At 47.8% G+C, this 22559-nt stretch overlaps 1 protein-coding gene across 6 annotated transcripts in view; it reads left to right on the top strand.

Annotated features, from left to right (window-relative positions):
• GRM7 (glutamate metabotropic receptor 7) overlaps nt 1-22559 on the top strand; it is a 227238-nt gene that overhangs the window by 170207 nt on the left and 34472 nt on the right. For all 6 annotated transcript variants that reach the window (XR_005562453.1, XR_003545520.2, XM_027746429.2 and 3 more), the window contains exon 8: nt 11542-12477. Coding sequence is in view for 4 of the 6 variants with exons in the window: in XM_027746429.2 (XP_027602230.1) it covers nt 11542-12477 (936 nt within the window). In the remaining 2 variants the exon portion in view is untranslated. The remainder of the gene's footprint in view (nt 1-11541; nt 12478-22559) is intronic.

Below are 22559 nucleotides of genomic sequence, written 5' to 3'. Positions count from 1 at the left end.
AGCACTGCTCCTGTACCACAGCAGGGAGCTGAAGCACTTATGGCACTTCATCCTCCCAGAGCCTGAAGGGAGCCTGCAAGAAAGATGGAGAGAGACTATTTACAAGGACCTGGAGGGACAGGACAAGGGGGAAAGGCTTCAAACTGACAGAGAGCAGGGTTAGATTAGGAAGGAATTCTCCCCTGTGAGGGTGGGGAGGCCCTGGCACAGGTTGCCCAGAGAAGCTGTGGCTGCCCCATCCCTGGGAGTGTCCAAGGCCAGGTTGGATGGGGCTTGGAGCAACCTGGGCTGGTGGAAGGTGTCCCTGCCCATAGCAGGGAGTTGGAACAAGATGATTTTTTTTTTTTTTAAGGTTCCTTCCAACCCAAACCACTTTGTGATTCTCTGATCCCTAAATGCAGGTGACCCTGTTTGTACCTGGGCTTTCTTTGGAAGAAGTCCTGAGTAGTGTGTGTTGGGATGCAGAGAACCTCAGAGAGTGTCTCCAAGTGTCCCTCAGTGCACATGTACCCAACACTGGGCATGTAAGGCCCAGTTCCCAGGAGTGTTTGGGGTCAGCACAATGCTGATGGAGCAACACCCACAGAGACACAGCCCAGGGCTGCGGGGATGGATCTGGTGAGGAGCTGGAAAGGGCACTGCAGGAGCTGGAATGGGCACTGCAGGAGCTGGAATGGGCACTGCAGGAGCTGGAATGGGCACTATGGCAGCTGGTGCCTGCATGGGAGTCCTGGACAATCCTTCTGCAGCAAGGCTTGGTCTGGAGTGAATCAGAAACCCTGCCAGGGTGGTGCTCTTGGAAGGGGGAAAGCAGCTTTGAGAACTGAAGTGTTGGGAGGCTTTGACAAAGCTGGGTGTGAATGGCAGAACAAAACCATCCAGGAGAACAAGGACCCTCAGTCCCCTCCATGTGCAGAATTAGGAAATAATCCACAAAGAGAAGAGCCAGAGCCGTGGGCACCCCTTTCCACACTTGAAAATCATGAAAACTGTGGGGTTTTTTTTAAAAAGAAAGATTATTCCACAAGTTCAAGCTTTCTATATGGAATTTCACTCTATAAAAACAGGAGGGCAATAGTTAAACCTTACACATTGCTCTGAAAATGGGCTCAGACTTGGAACTGAGGACGTGAAATGTCATTTCCTCTGTGCCATTGACCCCTTTTGCCAGGCAGTAACACACACCCTGGGCTGCACCACCCCAGGCAGGCGAGGGGAATTCAACTCCACCAGCTTTGGGCAACACAGAACATGGGTGTGATTCTCCTCCAGGTCTGAGAATGTCACAAGGTAAAGTGTTTGTAGGGAGAGAAATGCTAAGAGAAACCAGGCTGGGAGAGTACCTGAGATATATTACAGGTGTGTGCAAAGATGGGAAGAACCAGGAGCGTAAGGAGCTCATAAAAGCTGGAATGGCAAAAAAGGATGTAGCAGAAGACTCGGTGACTTGAGAATTTGCTTCATCTTGTGCTGTTCTCTCCCGTGCCCGTGAGCTGCAGGCAGACACACTCTGAGTAACACGAGAAATAGAAGGTAAAAAACACCCAGTCTTCAGAATAGGTGCTGGTTTCCTCCTGCACATCCCTTTGTAAATCCTTTTTGTGTGGCTAATGTACTTTTGTCAGCAAATATATTCAAGAGCAAATGCTTTGCTGGGATGTTTTATGGCTAATGAACAGGTTTGGTTGCTTTTGGCAGGAGTAACGATGTCAGTTTGTGTGTTATTGAGAGTGCAATATTCTTTATTTAATACCCAAAAACGGGAAGAGGCTCTTCAATGACAGATGTGCTTTGTTGTATTTGGAGAAGTTCACCCAGCTATGGAGAGAAAAACACTTCATCTGTGCACCAAAGCTGTTCTGCTCCCAGCAGCAGCTCCTCCTCTGCTGCCAGAGTGGAGAGCAGGGCACAGCAGCTCCAGCAGCAAGGGAGCACTGGGCACATCCCAAATACCTGAGCACTGGGCATGTCACAAATGCCTGCCAAGTAGTCCAGTGGGAAACTCAGGCTTCCAGTTAGATCCGCTGTGCTCTTTAGCTGTGTTTTTGCCAAATGTTTCCATCCTTCTTGCCCCTTGTCTCAGCCCAGCAGGGCCCCTATAACTGCTGTGGTAAAGCCCCAGCCTGGGTCAGCCCTGACCAGGCACCCCTGTCCCAAATGAGGGGCTGCTCCCTGCTGGGGATCGTCCCCAGGGCATGGAGATGCCATAAAAAACAGCTTCAGTGTTTGTGTCTCATCCTTGCCCTGGCAAAGGAAGTTTGATGGGAAATTCTCTGTTTGTGACTGGCAGGCTGAAGGTGCACGGGGACCTGTGGTTATCAGGGTGGAGAAGGGCAAGCCAGGGCTCTGGGTGGAAGAGGAAGAATCCAGGAATTATCAGGATTTATGCCTCTAGATCAGACACATTTTTGCCTTTTCCTTTGCAAGTGTAACCCTTTCTCCTGGAGCAGTGCTCAGCAGCCTGGAGGTTCATGTCTAGCGAGGCCACAAGGACAGCCCTGAGATGCTTGTGCTGTTCCTTTCTTTGGCATCTCCTTTCTCATCCTTTTTTTATCTCCTCCTGCGGTTTGTGTGGTGTGGGAGAAGGTGTTTGTGGACTATCCCTGTCTCTGTGAGAGGTGAGAGCCTGGCATTCTCCTCCCAGATGTTGGGATGCAGCAGAGAGGTGCTGGGGGCTGCGGGACAGCTCCCCCAGGACATGGGTTTGCACCATGCAGGGCTGGTTCCTCAGCTCCTCCAGCAAGACCTTCCAGCTTTAGTTTAGATGTTATTCTTCCCTGTGAAGGTAGGGAGGCCCTGGCACAGGTTGGGCAGGGAAGCTGTGGCTGCCCCATCCCTGGAAGTGTCCAAGGCCAGGTTGGACAGGGCTTGGAGCAACCTGGGCTAGTGGAAGGTGTCCCTGCCCATGGCAGGGGGTGGGACTGGATGGGCTTTGAGGTCCCTTCCAACCCAAACCATTCTGGGATTCTTTGATTCTATGCAAATCCATGTTGCATCCTGGAACTAAGAGCAAATAAGTTTTATTTTGTATGCAGAGGACGAATGAAATACAGAGTGACTTCCATTCAGAGGAGTGAGGAATGATTTCCTCGTGCCAAACCTGGCAGTGGGAGCACTGAGCAGGATTACAAGCTTTGGGACTTTACCTGCCTCAGATTTTAGTGGCAGGTCCTTGGCAGGTGTGGGCTGGCACCTTCTAGTCATGCCAAGAGTCTTGTGAATATTAACAGCAGCCAAAGCTTTGATTTGTCTCCATTTTTATGTATCAAACCTGCATGTGGACTCCTTTGTTTTATTGTATGAGCAGCTATGGGAACTCTTGGCTTAAAGCTGTTTCTGTAGACCCTAAGCAAAATCCAGCTGTGTTTTGCAAAATGAAATTTTGGTCCCATACAGATGCCAGTGCCAAGGGTAGCAGAGTGGAAATGATGATAATTTTATCAGATTGTTCCTGTTTGCTTTACAGAGGAGAAAGAAACCCCACAAAGGGTGATTGAAAGCTCTGCACACGTGAGGCCCATGTGAACAGCCCTTGGAGTTTCCAACCTTTAAGCAAAGCAGAAAGGTTCTGACAGAGAACGTGTACTGAGTGGGTCAAAAATAATCACTATTTAAATGTCCCTGAATACTGATTTCTGAAGAAAATCACCGTGGCTTGTGGCAGGACTATAATATCAGAGTGTAACATGGAATTTAATGTGTCTCCAGCCAATCATTCACATGATGGGCAATAATGGCCCCAAATAAACAGCTGTACAGTGTCTTTAGTCTGCTCCAAAAAAACTTGAGGGAAAGGCTTTATTTGCTTTGTTTTCCTGCTTTATTTTGTTTCTTTTTCACTAAACTCAAAATGCACATTTTATGTGAAAGTGCTGCATAAATGATTCCCATGAAACAACCTTGTTTACTTGTTAACTGCACCTTTAATGGTGGGGGGAGCTGGGTTTGACCATTAACAGCAGCATCTGAGCAGCTGGTTCCCAGTGGGAAGTGGAACTCGATATTTTATCCCATTTTAGCAGTGCCTGTCCTTTAACTGGCTGGTGAAGGGTCGTGCAGGCTTAAACCTCCCTTTGCAAGACCAGATCTCGCCCTTTTTCTCCCAAAAATACAGCTGGAGAAGGTGGTTCTGGCTTTTCTCCTCGGCCCCTGGTCCCTAAGGTTGAGTTCACCCAGGGCACAGGAGCTCCACTGCTGGTCCTCCCTCCCCATCCCACCCCACCCCTACTGCCAGCTGTGCCCTGGCACGGGCAGCAAACCAGGGTGCTCTCCAGGATTTTTCTGAATGTCTCACCCTGTTCATGGGGAGAAAATTCCCTGCACTGGAAGGCAGTTGCTCACCTGGGAGTGTCTTGCAGTGAAATATTTCAGGTACTCACCTGGAGGGAATAAGATACCAGCTCCAGTCCTTCTTCCACTTGACGGGAGGGGAAGGCAAAATATTGTGTTATTAGTGCAAAAGTGTGATGAAGCAGGTTAGTTTTGCAAGGGTAATTTAAAAAAAAAAAAAAAATTAAAAAAAACTCTGTTTTTTATTCTTTTTGACAGAATTTTAGTGGAGTCTCAAGCAGACCAATAACGTTATTGTTTTAGGCAGGATGTGATTGGAGGGTTGGTGTTAATTCAGATACTGAATTCATGGAATGATCCTCAGCTTCAGCCCTCAGTGCTGGGTTTCTCCATTCCCTCTGTCTGTCTGCTGTGCCTCTGTCTGTCTGCAGATCCATGGGCTGCTGTGCAGCTCTGGGAGCACCAGCCCTGGCCAGGACCAGCCCCCCCCTCCAGCCCAGCAGGACGTGGCTGTGGCATTGATGCAATCCTGGCCCCAGGTGTGGGGCAATTAAAGTCCCCTAATTTTCTGTGTATATCTATAGTTCTTTCAGGGCCCAGCTGACTGAGCATAACCCGAGCAGGATAATTTAGTACTGATAATATTATTAATATCACTGCAGCAATCTAATTAGGGCCGAAAGGAGCTGGGTACTGAGCTAACCTTGGAATTCTGTGGTTCTTTCCTCTCCCCTCCTGGCCCATGAGTCGTGACGAGGAAATTACTGACCCATTGATGCTAGTGCTGGAAAAAGGGAAAATTGGGACCAAATAACGTGACTGGAAAATACTGGTCTTCGACTGAGCCTGGGAATTAGTAGGATAAATAAATGAAAGCGTCTGGAGTTGGCAGGCACTCGGAGATAAACGCTGTCCAAACCCCACACTCTGTTTGGCTCCTCTCTCCTCGGTGCCCTTCCCGCTTTGGAAGCTGTGTGTCGGATTTGGCAGAACTTTTTCACAGTCATAAATAACAGGAAAAATAAGAAGTTGCTGGCTCATAAGAGAGATAAACAAAGATAAAGGGCCAATCCTTTCCTCAAACATTTGGTAAGGTTGTCTCATGGCTGTGCCACGAAAAATGACTCACGAAAGGAGTTTTCAGGTGAAAGATCAGAATTCCTGGATTTATTTCTAGATGTGCCATTGTCATCTAGGCCTGTGATTTAGGACTTAAACTTGCCAGCTGTGGAGGGTTATGAACCTGCTAGAAACAAGCATTTGAACAGTTGATTTTGGCTGCTAAAGGGCTGAGCCCATCACTTTGCCCTTGAGCTGAGCTGTGGTTTATGGGCTTTGAGACTTGGGACTGGGGGTTTCTCATCATCCTGCTCAAAAAATCCCTTGGTTCCCAAAGAAGCTGTGGCTGCCCCATCCCTGGAAGTGTCCCAGGCCAGGTTGGACGGGGCTGGGAGCAACCTGGGCTGGTGGAAGGTGTCCCTGTCCATGGCAGGGATTGGCACAGGGTGAGCTTTAAGGTCCCTTCCAACCCAAACCATTCTGGGATTCTGTGATGATTTCTCTCATTCTAAGCCACCACAGGATACAAAATGGCCTTGGGTAAGCTCTGCTTTGCGAAGATAGTTTGCTCTAACCTATCAATTCAAAGAGACAAGAATTGTGTGGTATTTGGAAGCACATGCTCTTTTTTTAATTAGAAAATATTATGCAGGGGTTGCAGGATGAATACTGAAGATGCATGGTCCATCCCCTTCCATTAGTGAGGAGACGACACGAAGCTGTAGGCAGATACAAAAGCATTAAAATAATTAATTTTCAGTTTTATTGTGTGTCAACAGAAATGTAAGATAATAAGCATTTTTGCAAAAAATTGTGGATTAAGCATCTTTCTCTATATCAGTGTTGTGCTAGAAATGTCCTTGCTTTAATGTAGAACAAATAGCCCTTGGATCTCATTAAAGAGGGTATTATAAGTGCTCAGTGGAACTTGCTGCTGGTGTAAAGCAGGTGAGGTTGGTAAAAAATGATGACAAATATTAAATGAAAGGCAAAGTAAGAGTAGAAAGGAATGAAAAAAAATAAATGAAGGTTAAGAACTGCTTATTGTGAGGTCACCAAAGGGGAGTTGTAGTCTGGGAACAAAAGCGATGGGATTAGTTGAAGTTTGCAACCATAATTAACTAATGTGTTAAATAGGATGTGACACAAACTGGTGAGGGACACCTCGAGTGCTGTGTCCCTCCATGGGGACATTGAATGGAAGGACATTGAGGAGCTGGAGCATGTGCAGAGCAGGGACCGGAGCCGGGGAGGGGCTGGAGCAGCAGGAGCAGCTGAGGGATCCTCAGGCTCTCCCCACGCTCCTCACATGGCAGTAAATGTGGGAGCAGGTCCCACATCTTCCAAAAGCCTTCAGGAGAGTTATTTTCTGCCCAAGCTCCTCCAGCACTCGTCACTGTGGGATCCCTGCCCACGCCGGGGCTGCCCAGGAGCTGTCCCAGCACGGATGAGAGTCAGGGACTGGGGCTGTGCAGTCCCTGGGTGGGACTGATCCCGGGGGCATTCCCTCATTAACCAGGATCTGAGTCAGCAGGTGGGAAGATGAGGGTCTGGCATTATGGGAACGTCGTCACCATTTTTTGACAATGTTTCTGATTTTTCTGACAGTGAAAAATTGCAGGTTTTTTGCTGGAAGTCTTTGAGAAGTGACGAGTTTCCGTTATTTTCAACTAGAAAGTTGCAATTTGCTTGTTTGGTGTGTGTTTAGGGACAAGACTCTGTGGCTGCTGTGCCATGAGGACAGAAACTAGACAGGCAGCAGTAGGAGAAACCAGGACAAAATATATGTAAGGATGTTTAACTTCAATTTATAAGGAAGATACATTGGAGGGGCCTCCTCTGTGGGGTTGGGAGGCAGTGCTGGACTGATGCTCCATCTCACCAGTGCAGAATTCCCATGGAACAGCACTGGAAGTAGGGAGGAAAAATAGCTGTGGTGAGGCAGGGTGAGCTGCAGAGCACAGGGATGGACTGGGATGCTCTGTGAGGAATAGGGTACCCAGGATATGCCACAGCATCCCTGTCCCAGCAGAGGTGCTCTGGCAGCAGCTGTGGATCAGGTTTAGCCAAAAGTGGGGATTTTTTGCCTCCACCACCCTGCAGGCTCTGTGCTGTCTCAGGGCTCTCCTGTCAGTCCTGCAGACAGGGAAATGAAGTGAGTCACAGGATGAGGGCAAACACCTCATTCCCTGAGCCTGGGGCAGCTACTGGAGCAGCTTTGCATCCTCTCTGGTTTATCATCCCCATTATCTCCTGAAGGGATTGTAGTTGATATTTTGCAGAAGGCTCTGCTGACGATGTGTTATTGACATATTCTTAGCTTAAAACCATTATCATGGTAAACCCCTGGATTTAAAAACTAATTACAAGACATTAATAGCTGAGCCTAAGAGCTAAGTCATGCAAATATTGCTGCCTGCAAAGGGGAATGTACACAAATGTTTGAACTGCTGAGTTAGGAGCTGGAGTCTGGAGGGTGGCAATAAATCCGAGCCCAATCCTTTGCCTTGTGTCCTGATGTGTCTGTGAGATTAACGGCACTGTCGGTATGAAAGTCATATCAGGGAACGTGGCTATTTTCTTCCCCAAGTAGGTTAATTATCACTAATGTAATTATTTTTGTACTGCTTTTTGTTTTAATCAAACATTGCATGAAACAATTAAGTTCAGAACAAATGGCTTATTAGGGGAATGTTTGTGGCGCTGGGAAGAACAGCAGCGACGTTTGAATTATGCACTTCTATTGAGTTACTTTATTCATTAAAATGAACAATTACATTAGGCCTTATGAGACAGACTAAGCATTTCTGGTTAATGTTTGTTCTGTAGTGAACATAATGAGAATTTATATCGGAAATGGACCCCATCCCTCTGGCTCGAGGCGTTTAGGAACTGGGCCATTCCTAGGAGTTGGGAGAGCTTGGGGAAGAAGGAGAGTTAACCCCTGGCCCAGGTGCTGCTGCATTGCCCCATGGTGGGGGAGGGAGTTTTTACTTTTCTTTTGGGTTTTTCACTTGTTTGTTTGTTTGCTGCTTTCCTGGTTCTGGCTTGGGGTTTTCTCCTGCACACTGTGCTGGCAGGGCTGACCACGGTGCCCCACTGCTGGGCACCTGGAGCACGGCCAGCTTCCAAGTTCTGTTTTCATCAGCTCTATTGAATGTCCTACAGTGAACCTGTTGTGGTTTAGAGGGTTATTTTCCCATTTATCAGATCAATCCAGCAGTGCATGAACTGTCATGGCCTGCTCATGATGCTGTTGAAGATGTGCCACTTGCCATGTCAATAAGCAGGTGATGGGCAAATATGTGATTTTCCAAGACATTAGACACATCTCTACAGCATCTGGTGCAGTTTAGGTTTTGCATCCTTCCCAAATTCAGCAGAATTGCCATGGAGAGGAGCTTCTTGTGTCCCCCAGCACTGACTGGGTCCAGTGCTAAGCTCAAGATGTGGAATTGTGGGCTCGCTGTGAGTACAAGGTGTCTGGCTGCCTCTGGAAGTGCTGTTGGCTTGGGAAAAATAAATTCCCTTATCCTCTGTGTGCCATTTTGACATAGGACTGAAATGGAAGGTTCTACATAAAAAAAACCAATTTTTTTATTAATTGCAAGAGTACTTCCTCATGCTTTATGAAATTGTTTGCTTCCTGCTTTGTAGACTGTGATTAGCATTTTCAGATCATCCTTGGAGGTATTAAAAAGATGTATAGATGTGGCACTTAAGGACAAATTTTCTTTCAAAATTATGCTTTTCTGAGTGGGGAAAGTGCCTCTGGTTTGACTGAGGTTCTTACCTCCTGTGCAGGTGCTGGTGCCCAGCACATTCCCTCACAGGCACTTTGCATCATTACTTTTCTCACCAGAAAGAGCAGAACTCTGCAAATCATTCTGAGGCCAGTGACGAGTTCTTGTGGTGTCTCTCCAGGAGGCCAGAAAAAGGACTTTCCACACTTTTACCCCATCTTGTATTTCTCTCTCTACACACGGTATCTGTGCAGAATAAAGCACCTTTAGGCTGTCCCAGGTCCCAGCAATGCCGTGGAATATGTCTGAGAATATGGAAATTCATCCTTTTGTAGCCATAAGGGGAAGCAGGGATGTGATAACACATTAATCAGTCTGTGGTTCTGAAGATATTAGCATGTGGAAAAATGTGAAAATCATTTCCTTGCTGCAGACTGGGTCAAAATCTGAGCAGTTGGGATGATGTTCTCATTTTGTATCAATGTCTGCTGCAGAAAGGGCATGAAACAACCTCTGTGGGTAATAGTTATGACAGAAAATGGAGGCTCTGGACTGGGTCAGTGACTCACTCCCTAGGTATAAACACCCAGGTAAGTTGTAGTTCCCCTGTCTCAGTCCACCTTGGAAAAGGGCAAAACACAGATCAGGGATTGAGAAGAGAGAGCAGCAGAGGGTCAATCAGATGGTTTCTTAACTTTTCCCACCTGCTTTAGGGGTCAGAGATCCCAGCCCTGGTTCTCTTTCCTCACCATCTCTTTGGGTCTCTACACTGGCCCCACCTGTGCCTCTGCAGGGAGTCAGGGATGTGGGCACGTGCCAGTTCTCCAGCTCTCCTACAGGGCATTCCCACAGCCCAGGAACTCAGCTCCAGCTCTGTAGGGGCTGTTACCATTGTGTTGGAGCAGTGATGGAGTCAGGCATGGAAATGGATTTCCTGGCTCCTTCCACTTCCAGAAAGACCAAAGTACAATTTACCAGTGCAATTAAATGAGTCATTTCCCTTTATCATCAGCATTCCTTTGCCTTCTGCGAGCTGCACACCTTCAGCTCAGCACAGCATGAAAGGAGGGTTCATGGATCTTTCTCTTTTCCAGGGTATTGAAGGTTAATGAAGTTTCCCAGGCAGTGGCAGAGCTCCGGAATATCCGTTATGGAGGGATTATTTTACAGCCCTCACAGACAGACTCTTGGCTCTCCAGTGTTTGAGCAGTGTGTGACTGCAGGGTTTGGGTTTTTCACATGTATGAAATTAGGATGATACAGGATCTGTTTTGAATTAAATTAGGAAAGTGCAACTTAATCCTTCAATTTACGCCTTGCAAACCCCAGTCTTCCTGTGGACATGGATAATCAAGGCAGCTGATTCAAGAAACACGTTCTAGAATTCTTTATTTGTAGGGAAAATAGTGGAGCTTGTCAGCATTTAAGTGACCTAAAGAGAAATAGCTGAAATTTTGTTTTTAATAACACTTACTTACATCTGTCCCAGGGGATCAGGTTTTATGTTTGGAAAAGACACACACACACACAGAGCAGCTGGTAGAGCCACTGGAATGCTGCTGGGCAGCTGAGTTGGTAGCTGATGCTGGCAATGCCAGGACCTTCCAGTCTGGACTGTTTCATGGGGGCTCCAATGCTGAGCCCCCCTTGTTCCTGGAACCTGGTGAGTGGCTTTAGTCTGACATAATTTGAAATGATTTGTGAGTCTAATTTTCCACAGTACTTGGGAACCTTTGTCACATACTTTGGAGTTCAGGATTCTCCAGACTGCAGAACAAGTGAGACTTTCCCTACATTTAATATAATCATTTATCATTTGCATTCCCAGAAGCATGTGTGGTATTTCAAAAGCTGAATGTGACTTTGAAATGAAATATTATCTAATTATTGCAGTTTTCATTGGTGACCATTTTCTCTGTCCTTCATATTTCTTACCTGGTTCATACTGCAGACCTTGCCATGTTCCTACTGATCCCATGCCCTGTATAAAACACATTTCCACCTTATTTAAAACATTCACCTGGTCAGCAACAGTTCCAGGAAGGAGATCTCTGTTTTGGTCTCGGTAAGAAGTGCCAGGTTTCGTGGAAAGCATTTGTGAATGTGAGTCCTGCCTTCCCTCGAGCACTGCAGTGTTCTTATTAGTTGTCACAAACAAGAGGTTTTCACTCCACAGTTTTATCTGATGTTGTGTGTCATTCCACCAGAATTAACCACTAACAAAAATGAAAAATGGAGGCAGCAAACACTGTTGTGCGTCAGAGTCCCTTGCAAAGACACCCGTGTGTGCAGTTCCTGCAGCGTTTCCAGGCGTCCGCGGCCTAAAGAGTTTATCCAGTGGGGTTTTTCCCATCGGGGTTCCCCCTTAGTCCTCCCCGCCGTGGTCCCCCCCCGGGGTCTGTGGCAGTGCCAGCTGACTGAGGGTGTGTTTCTGTTCCCTGTGCCGCAGGTGGAGGAGATGCAGTGGGGCGGGGGCGTGCGGGAGGTGCCGCCCTCGGTGTGCAGCCTGCCCTGCAAGCCCGGCGAGAGGAAGAAGATGGTGAAGGGGATGCCCTGCTGCTGGCACTGCGAGCTGTGCGACGGGTACCAGTACCAGGCGGACGAGGTGACCTGCCTGCTCTGCTCCTACAACGAGCGGCCCAACGAGAACCGCACGGGCTGCCGCTCCATCCCCATCATCAAGCTGGAGTGGCACTCGCCCTGGGCCGTCATCCCCGTCTTCCTGGCCATGCTGGGGATCATCGCCACCATCTTCGTCATGGCCACGTTCATCAGGTACAACGACACGCCCATCGTGCGCGCCTCGGGCCGCGAGCTCAGCTACGTCCTGCTGACCGGCATCTTCCTGTGCTACATCATCACCTTCCTGATGATCGCCAAGCCCGACGTGGCCGTGTGCTCCTTCCGCAGGATCTTCCTGGGGCTGGGCATGTGCATCAGCTACGCGGCCCTGCTGACCAAGACCAACCGCATCTACCGCATCTTCGAGCAGGGCAAGAAGTCGGTGACGGCGCCCAGGCTGATCAGCCCCACGTCCCAGCTGGCCATCACCTCCAGCCTCATATCGGTGCAGCTCCTGGGGGTCTTTATTTGGTTTGCGGTTGACCCGCCCAACATCATCATAGATTATGATGAGCAGAAAACTATGAACCCCGATCAGGCCAGAGGAGTTCTCAAATGTGACATTACGGATCTACAAATCATTTGTTCCTTGGGTTATAGCATTCTGCTAATGGTGACGTGCACTGTGTATGCCATCAAGACTCGGGGTGTCCCAGAGAATTTTAATGAAGCCAAACCCATTGGATTCACTATGTACACTACCTGTATAGTATGGCTTGCCTTCATTCCAATATTTTTTGGCACTGCCCAGTCAGCTGAAAAGGTAGGTGAGAGTGAACAGACCTGATATTCAGGACTCACTGTGGTTCTAAGGACGTGCTGATGCTCAGCTTTACGTGGATTTCCGGATGAGCTCTCCAGCCAGCTCATTCCCGAGACACAGGCAATATATGGCACTATTTTCCCTCCCCATTTAGCTTGTGGGTCATTCATTTATAAACTGGCAAATGATCAATAACAATCACATTAGCCATTAGTTTTATTGTTGCATCCCTTTCAATTGTATCCTTTCAGTAAGATAAGTGGGAATTAGCTGTCATATTATCCAGAAAGAGGCATCTCCTAACTCAATCATTTTGAATACCAGATGTAAGCAAGAAAACTCTCAAAAAATACTCAGAAGTCTCCTGTGCCTCTGAAGTTGGACACTGAGGGAGTGCACAGCCTGCTGAGTGCTCTGTGTCACAAACAGCAGCCCCAGGGCACATTTACAGCACAGACTGGGCATGGATGTCATAGCATGCTGTCTGTGATCCCCAGTCCCTGAACCCACACTTCCCTGCGCAGGAAAGAGCTTTGGCTTCTTGTTTCTTTTCTTGCCTCTATCTTCACTCAGCATTTGTTCTTGAACACAAAATTCAGGTGAGCTCAGCACTGTGGAGGGAATTATTGTGTCCCTTTAATGAGTGAGCAAATGCCAGGTCCCAGCTAACACACCTCACTTTGAGCTGGGGTAGGATTTCCACATTTGCAGTTGTTAAACTCCCAGGCTGTTGGGGGGAAGCTGCAGGAAGACAGTGCTGTCACCCAGGCAGGTCTGTGCTTTGGCTCCAGGTCTCTTCCATAGGAAGGTGCTGCACCAGTGCTTTGTTCTTTCCAGTTTGGGAGATTGGCTGTACAGATTTGCAGTTGTTTTGGCCTCAGTTTTGTCCCTCAGTGGAAAAGGAGATCACTCAGGAGGAAGTTTGCTGGAAGAGGGGATCACCCAGGCTCACCCAGGAGGACACAGAGGTTATAGAGAGGTTTCTGTGTGTCGTCTCACCTCTGCAATGGGCTTTCCATGCAGCCATTGCATTCCCAAAGGGAATTAATTTCAGCTGGAAAGGAGGTCTGCCAAGGCTTACAAACACTTCAAATAGCTCTGCTCTCCCTGCCAAGGGAGAGATAAGAAGCAGCAGAAACAGCTTTAACCACAGTGGGGTCTGTTTGTGACCTGGGTCTGACACAGGGAGTGTGAAGCAGCTTTTGGGCTCCCTGCCTGGCAGTGGGGCCTGCAGGTGACCCACATGAAGGGCTTTAAACTGTTGTCTGCAAAGATAACAGATAAGATAAGGGCTGATAAGAAAACACAAAGAATTCCCAAGGCTGCTGCCGGCATCCGAAGCCGTTGGGAGCAAAAGCTTCAGGTTTCCCTGTGCTTGCAGAGCTGAATTACCCTGGACTGGGAAAGCAGTAGATTCATGCCCAAATTGCCATAGTACAGAGAGGAGATGATGATGAACCTGATTTGCTCTAGAGCACAGAGGAGGGTCCGGGGCAAAGGCTGTGCCCCAGCCCGGGGTGCCCCTGCCCAGAGCTGGGGGGACACTGGGGACAAGGGACAGCAGTGTCCCCTGGCTGCCTGGCTGCCCTGTCTTGTCTGGCAAACAGGAGTGATCCTCCCTGGGCAGGGGGCACTGGGATGTCCTTGGGTGCAGTCCCTGTGTCTGTCCCCTGTCGGTCTGTCCAGCTCCCATGGCACTGGAACCCTCAGCTCCTGGCCCAGCACACGGTGCCAAACCCCCATGCCTGTGCTCCTGGGGCTTCCCCTCCTGCCCTGCAAGAGATGGAGCCGCAATAGCTTTTGTGCTTTGCTTTCTTTTCCATCTCCCTTTTTTGAGTGGGAGTTGTACTTTTTGGTGATTGTTAGTGATTTCCTGTCAGATATTTCCTGGAAAATATTGTGCTGTAGCTTAGCCACAGAGGCCTGGGCTGAAATGGAAATTGCACCTGCTGAAAATCTCATGCAGCACAATCTTTTAAACTGAGGAATGGTGTTATACATAACACTGTGGTTTTCGTTGTGTGGATTTATTTTATTTTATCAATAAATACAAGCATAATGTTGTTTGGTAGAAAGCATATTGAAAACACCTGCCTTGTTCAGGATAGAGAATAACACCTCCAACAACAAAAAAAGAACTCGAAATGTGCTGCAGGTAATTCACAGAAGGCAAATAAATTGAGCAGTAGCATTTGCAGCAGGTGGAGGGAGGCAGGAAGGTGTGAGGAAGGCCAGATACCAGTCTGTGCTACAGGATGGAGATAAAACATGAGGTGTATGGAAGATGGCATGGGGAAAAAGGTGATTCCAGACCTTTTTAACCAGTTTCTTTGTCCAGTATCCAGAAACTGAGAGAACACATGGCTGGTTATGATTTATAGGTCAGTTGTGGTTTATAGGCTTAGCTTGGTAATGCAGCAAGTGGATTCCTGGGGGTGTGGAATGTGGTTGTCCCTCCCATGTTTCACCGCCCTTTGGAGTTTCCTTGGCTCTGCTGCAGTGGCCACAGAGCTCCTGTTCCATCCCTGGGGATTGTCCAGGTTTGGGGGGGTTGTGTGTCAGGGTGGGGGGTTTTGTGTTTTCCTATACATTGTATATATCCAAAAATATGGGATATATGACCTTTGAGGATCAGGACACAGTACTGGGGACTGGAACTGTGCCATGGCTTTGCTCATAAAGATCCTTCCTTTAGTGTGGATTCTGTAGAAAGGCACTAACAGGCTTTAAGCAGGAGGGGAGATTTAGATGGGATATTGGGAAGGAATCCTTCCCTGGGAGGGTGGGGAGGCCCTGGCACAGGGTGCCCAGAGAAGCTGGGGCTACCCCATCCCTGGAAGTGTCCAAGGCCAGGTTGGACGGGGCTTGGAGCAACCTGGGCTAGTGGAAGGTGTCCCTGCCCAGGGCAGGGGGTGGCACTGGATGATTTTTAGGTCCCTTCCAACCCAAGCCATCCCATGAACTGCACAGAGGAGTCCCTGTGAAGCAGAGGGGTCACATCCTGTCCAACTTTGAGCTCCCAATGCTCAGAACCATCCCCAGCTGAAGGCTCAGGGGGGGTTTGGGCTGAGGACAGGACGGGGTGTCCCAGCTCCTCCTGCTGCCCAGCCCCTGCCTTGGATCACTCGGATGTTTGAGAGGCACTGCAGGGATAAAATGCAGCTTTTGCACTCCTGGTGTAATTGTTTTTGACAACAAAACTCTTTTAAATTCTCCCTGGATGTGTGGGGATCTTATCAGAGGCCAAGTGAGCTCGCAGAGCTGTTGAAGCAATTACAGGAGTCAGGGCTGGAGGCAGAGTCGATACCAGGCGGCTCCTGAGCTGAGCAGGGGTTGCTGTGCCAGGGCAGGAGCTCAGGGGATCAATAAGGGGTTGCTGTGCCAGGGCAGGAGCTCAGGGGATCAATAACCCAGAGCAGGGGAGGAATTCCAGCAGGGCAGTGGCAGGATGGGGGGTGTGGGGATGTGTCCTGCCCAGGGATTCACTCATCCTGCAGCCTCCTGGTCCCTGTGCCCTGCCTGGGGTGGAGCTGGTTTGCAGGGCAGGGCACTGCTGGGGGATTGCTGGCACTGCCTGGGGCCGTGTCCCCGTGTCCTGTCCCTGTGTGTGGCACAGGCACCCCCAGGACCCCGGGCTGGCACTGCTGTAGTGACAACTCGTGTGCTCCTTCCCTGGGCAGGCTGTTCCTGGCAGGACACACTCTGGAGATGCATTTGAGATCAACCTGGTTTCACAAAGGCACGTGTTTTAATTTCTTGGGGTTACTTCTTTTTGTTGCTTTTTTTCCCAGACACCTTCAGGAGCAGCAGCGTGGCAGGGGCTGGGACATGCTCTCACACACCCTGGGAATGGCACCTCACAGTGGCACTAACAGTTTGATTTTTTATTATTAGTCTCTCTTGCAGTGTAATTTTTTATTTTTAAAGCCTTACACAGGTGCAGATTTCCAGAGTCAACACTTCAATGGTACAAGCAAAGTGAAGGGGAAAAACCATCTGTAGCAAAATCAATGTGAAATGTAGAGCTCTTAAAAACACTGGTTTGCTTTTTCTGCCCCTAGAAGTCAATTTATTGTTAGGAAAACCAATACTTTTCAAGACTAATTATTACCATTTTTTTTAACCTTTGTCATGTAAGTTGTGATTAACTGAATATTAAGTTGTATTTGTGATTAAGTGAATGTTAGAAGGTGGCTGAGGCAGGTGGATAGAAGTTCACCTCCCAGATCCTCAGCCAGCAAAGCAGTTGCCCTTCAAGAGATGCTTCATCCCTCTCTTCCTTTTCATTTGCAGGAGAACCTCCCAGAAAGGTACCTGAGGTGAAAAGCACATCCTGAATTTTAAGGAAGGTTTTGGGAGTAGTTATTTGAACAGCACTTGCACAGGAAGGATGTGCTAGGAGGCTGGGAATGTTGGATTTGGGTGTACTGGTGTGGGGCACGGAGATCAGTAGGGCAGGAGGAATTCCATGTGTTCCAGGAATTCCCAGGGGTTGTGTTCAGGAGCCTTGGATATGGTGGGTTTTCTCTTGCCACTGTCTTCTCCCTTTCTTCTCCCACTGGAATTGTGAAGGACTGTGAGATCACGAGCTATTTTCTGCCCCTCTGGCTCTTTAGCACCACCATACATGGATACAAACACTCTGCTCCTTCCATGAAACTTCCTGAATGCTGAGGATGGAACACTGAAAAATGAGATCCTTTGGTGGCAAAGCTGCCCCTCAATGTGCTCTCTGTGGTGGGCAGGGCAGGCCCCTCTCAGGCCCCTCTCCTGCCCAGCCCCTGGCTGGCACTGCTGCCCAGGAGGATGGCTCCCTGTGCTCCTCACACCCTGCACCAGCAGCTGGGGCACCTGCCAGGGCTGGGAGGGTCCGAAGGAAAGGAATCACTGTCTCTGGGTCTGAAGTCCACAACTGTGCTCTCTAACCACGTACAGATGTACTTGAGTGGATTGAATATCCCCCCAGGATCTGATTTTCTCCAATTATGTCATTGGACTAATATAGAGAGATATGTCATCGTTATTTTTGTGTTTCAGGAGGTTCTGTTGCCTTGTAGCTGTGATTGCTCTCATTTAGTAATTGTGCTAAGATTAAAATAATACATTTCTGGATGTGTTTACAAGACAGCAATAACTGTCAGTGTGCTCCTGAATATATCCTCCAGATGGGAGTTTTTCTTGAATGATTTTCAGGACTTTCTGCAAGTTAAAAAGGTTCTAATTGTGACTCTGAGTGAGTGATGGTGGTTGTTCAGCCAGTGTGGTCACCCTGCTTGGGAGCTTTATTCTTCCTGGAATGATGAGAAATGGGGAATGGTTGATCCCACAGTCATCAGCTTCCATCAGCTTATTTTTGGATCCAGAATGCAGGACCCCTTGGTTGTAAGCTTTTGTTGGCTTGGGTTTTTTTTTGTCGTAATACAAGCACTGTGAAATTTGAAGTCCCTAATCCCATCAGCTCTTCCACCTTTCTTCTTGTTTCTCTATTTTTAATGCCCCTTTTATTCAAATCAACAAGCAGGGGAAGTCGGGCATATTTGGCAGCAACATTTTTACTTATTGTGTTGAATGTTCCATAAATACTATAATTTGAAGGCACATGTAAAGTGGATTCTTATTCAGATTAAATAATGTCACATTAGCATGGGAGCACTTCAGTCTATGTTCTATTTTTTGGTGAAACTAAGTTACCCTTCAATTCTCTGTAACACAAATAGCAATTAGCCAGGTAGGACACACTTTTATTTTCTCCCCTGGGAAGTCTTGAGCTGACAGTTGCTATAGCAACTACCTGTGTGGATTTGGGAGTTATGAAAAATTTAATGCAATATTTGTTGGAGTTTTATACTCTTGGATAGTGGAGAAAGTCAGGCTTTGAGGCTCACAGGGAATGTGACTCTCTATGTCCCATAATTTGGGGCTCACACGAGGACACTCGTGGATTGCAGCTTCTGGTTAAAGAAAGAGTCCAGTAATGGGACCTGCATAAAACTCATTAACCACAGCTATTAATTGCTCTCATTGATGCACTTTCACTTTGCCCATCACTTCATTCATTGTCTTAGGGATCTGCATGTTCAGATGCTGAAGTTCTTCATTTTATCCAGCCTCAGTTGTATCCCTGAGAACCCCATGGAATTTAAGGATCTGGCATTAGAGTTCTCCTGAGAAAAGCCTGAACTGGAGAGCAGCTTCACCTGATTTCAGTTCAGGCCCTCCAGACTGAAGCTGTGAGGTCTGGACATCCTCCAAGCACAGAGTATTCAATAAAATCCACTTTTGTGCAGCATTGGAGGGCTGCGTTTTAATTGAGGGGAAATTAGGTGTTCTTTGAAATCTAGAAGTGAAATAATCGGTGGAATTTTTGGGAGGGTGATAACCTTCATTACAAAAATGATCTGGTGCCTGGGTTTTTATCAGCACTACTGAAAAGTGTATAAAAACCCTCGTGAAAACCTTTGAGTGTCTGTAGAGTTTCAAATTTAATTTCTGTAGGACTAATAGAAAATCTTAAACAGCTTCTCAGGAAAGTTCTCAGTAAGATTTACTTTATTACCTCCTGCATTCATTTGGTGTTCAAATGGAAAGGGTGCTGTTTCTAGTCAAAACCAGACAAATTAAAAGGCTTTTAATGTGTCAGTGCGCTGATTTAACCCAAAAGTAGAAAGTCAGTAATTACATCTGCTCAATGAAGTGGTGAGTGCTGCAGGAATTCTGAGTTCTGGAGTTGTCCATCCTTTGCCACACACTTGTTTTCCTCTCCCTGTGCTTTGCTGGGAGGCTTCTCTTCTTCAAGGCAGCATCTTGGAAAATGAAGATGTGTTGGCAGTAAATGTATTCCCCACACTGGATTGCCAAGGCAGGGTTCCTCTGGAAGAGGGATTTCTGCCTGTGGTTGATCCCATCTTGGGAGTCTTGGGGATCTCCCATCTGACCACATTCAGAACCCTGCAGGTTCAGTCAGGCAGGGGAAAGGCTGCAGGAGCACTGGCATTGCAGGTCTGTGCTGTCAAGGCAGGTATTGAAAGGCAGGTAACAGCAGCCATGCACACTCTGAGTGAAATAAGGGCTGACTGGAGTAATTAGATCCTCCTCAGCAGCCCATAAATTAATGGTGATTATGATTCTTCAAAGAGCAGAAGCAGAAGGTGCAGTACCAGGGCTCTGGTTTATCACGTTTGCTGCCCTGTAATGCTCCTTTAATGTTAATATGTACTTTTGTAGTCCAATCTAATTGCAAACACTGAGCAGGCAGAGCCCAAGGCCACAATCATGTTCCACATAATTACCTGAGGAGGGGGTACATCCCAGCCAGGGGCTGCCACAGCTGACAGGCAGCAGAGGTGGCACAGTCCTCGTGTTCCTGCTCCTACAGTAATTCCTCACAGGAAGGTAGAGGGGAGAGCTAAAAGATAATTAACAATCAATTCTTTTTGTGGAATTTTCAATTATTGGAGCAGGTATCTGCATAATGGAGCAATAATACCACATTTGAATTTGTATGTGCTGTCTCATAGTGGAGATGGATTCGTTTAAGCAGAAAGGACTTTGTTAACGTCCCCAAGGGACCCTTTGAAGCCTGAGAGCAGCAGCTTTGATGTCTGATGTCAACACTGAGGGATCTCTTTGCTGTGATGATTCCAGCCTTTTCCATTCCCATCTGTGCAGAGGAGGCAGGAAAAAAAAAACTATTTGGAAGATGGAGAAATGAATGGAACCCAGAAAGGAGGTGGAATTGTAGAGGGGAAAAGTATAGAATCATGGAATCTCCTGAGCTGGGAGGGACCCACAAGGACCATCCAGTCCAACCCCTGGCCCTGCACAGACACCCCAACAATCCCTCCCTGTCCCTGAGAGGATCATCCAAACCTTTCTGGGGCTCTGGCAGCCTTGGTGCTGTACCCACTGCCCTGGGGAGCCTGGGCAGTGCCAGCCACCCTCGGGGGGAAGAACCTTTCCCCGAGATCCAACCTGACCCTCCCTCCACACCACTGGTGCAGCCGAGGTGCTGCACCAAGTCACTGGCACGAGGAGTCAGAGCCAGCTCCTCCTCAACCTCCTGCATTCCCACTCTGCCCAGTTAACCACGAGTCCCAGCTCTGCACAATCTCCCACTGACCAGAACAGCAGCTTTAGGAACATCTTTGGTGCCTTTGCACATGGCCTGTGTGAGCCCAGCTGTGGCTCTCGGGTTCACCACCCCTGTGCAGGGCACCACTGCCCCTGTCCAGTGCACACACAGGCACTGAACTGTTTTCAAAAGAGGAAAAGAGGGGAAGAAAGGGGGTTTTTTCCCCTGGAATTTCTAGTGCGAACTTCACTGCCTTTGGCTAAAAAGCAACACAATTTTAAAAGGAAAAAACGTGTAGGTGTTTAATGCGTAGTGTTGACATGTACTTTTTTGGATCCTTATTTTTTTCAGAAACTGTAGAATTGCCAGGAGGGTTTTACATCTGAAAAGCCATCTCTGCACAGGCCCCTGGCAGCCCTATCAACAGTTTTTATCTGCAGCACAAACTGACAGCCCCTCACCGGGAAATAATTGCGGCTCCGCTGAGTCCAGAGGAGTAATTACTGTGTTGATGAAACTTTTCTCTTTGCTTGCGTTGTGATAGCTCTGAATGTCAAACTCACTTGAGCTGACAACACAATTTCCCCAGCAGAGCTGTTGCATCGACCATTCCCCGCTGCTGGGCGGGGCTGGGGGGGTTCCAGTTTGATGCATTTCTGTGGCAGCAAAGGGAAAATCTCAGTCTTGCCAAACCCTGTTTTGGGAATAACACTCTGAGTAGTGCTGGACTAGAGGTAGCTGTGTATAGGAACAAGGGCTGAATGTATAATTATAAAACAGCTCTTCAAAGATAGTTAACAAGGAATTAATTGTAAAATTATTTGCCCCAAACGGGGGCAGGGGAGTGAGTTTGTGTTTGAATGTCTTTGCTGGTAGTTTGGATTTGTGATAAGGTATCTTCACAAACATTGTGAAACCATCCCTGGAAGTGTTCAAAAAACATGAGAAGGTGGCACTTGAGGACATAGCTTGTGGTGAACGTGGTGGTGCTGGGTTGATGGCAGGACTTGATGACCCCAAAGGTCTTTTCCAACCCTAACGATTGTCTAAGAGTTCAGTGGTTATTTTGAAATTCCTGCATATGCGAGGTCTGACATAAGTATATTACAAAGATGATGTGGTTTCCCAGAGGGATTGATGTATTCCTGTAACTCTGATTCTCTTCCAGTATATGCATTTTTGGGGTGGGATGACTCTGAGTGGTACTGGAAGGTCATTCCCTGTGTCAGTCTCAATAGGATTATCCCCAAGAGTTGGCCAGAGGTTGGTGTGCTCTGCTGGGTCTGTGCTGGATGGTTCAGTCTGACTTTTGCTGCAGAAATCCTCAGTCCCCCTGTGCTTGAACAAGAGTTAATGATCTTTGCAGAGAAACCCCGGAGCTCCTGGCCAGCGTTGGGAGCCAAACACCAGGAGCTGAAGGAGCATTTCTGTGAGCAGATCACAGCCAGCTTCTGAACCCCACGGGTATTGTAGAAACATAATAATGATATTTTGAGTAAGAAATAATGGCTGCTGATTCTAAGCTCATCCAGCAACAAAAGGAAAACCATGAAGGGCTTATTCAATACAATGTGAGTTATGCAGATGTTTCTCAATTTTCTTGCTGAACTTGGATGCTGGAATCAGGGTTTTGTTTGATCAAGGCTTTCAGCAGAAAGAATGGGTCCTTAAGCACTTTTGTCACTGTCTGTGAGTGGCTTATGAAAGCAGGCTGCAAAGGCCCCAAATCAAGTACCCTCAAGCAGAAGGAGCATCCTCTATTGCCCGTACTTCTGTCACGCAGCTGGAGTGGAAATTTTCTTCTGTTTGCTTTAGAATAAACAGAAACAAAGTGGAAGGAGCAAAGACACTGCCAGGAGAGAGGCAGGAGGCAGCCAGGTGAACTGCACTGGTCAGGGAGCTTGTGGGATGGGCATTGCAGAGTGGTGACTTCCCATGGGCAGTGCCATGGCATCATCCTGCCCCAAACCAGTGAGGAATGAAGGGAACATTCAACTTTGGAGCTACCCAT

This window comes from Pipra filicauda, unplaced genomic scaffold, assembly GCF_003945595.2.
Source record: "Pipra filicauda isolate LSUMZ 115617 unplaced genomic scaffold, ASM394559v2 scaffold139_size1960392_pilon, whole genome shotgun sequence".
In the NCBI taxonomy this organism is placed as follows: domain Eukaryota; kingdom Metazoa; phylum Chordata; class Aves; order Passeriformes; family Pipridae; genus Pipra; species Pipra filicauda.
This window is presented reverse-complemented; position numbering and strand designations above follow the sequence as displayed.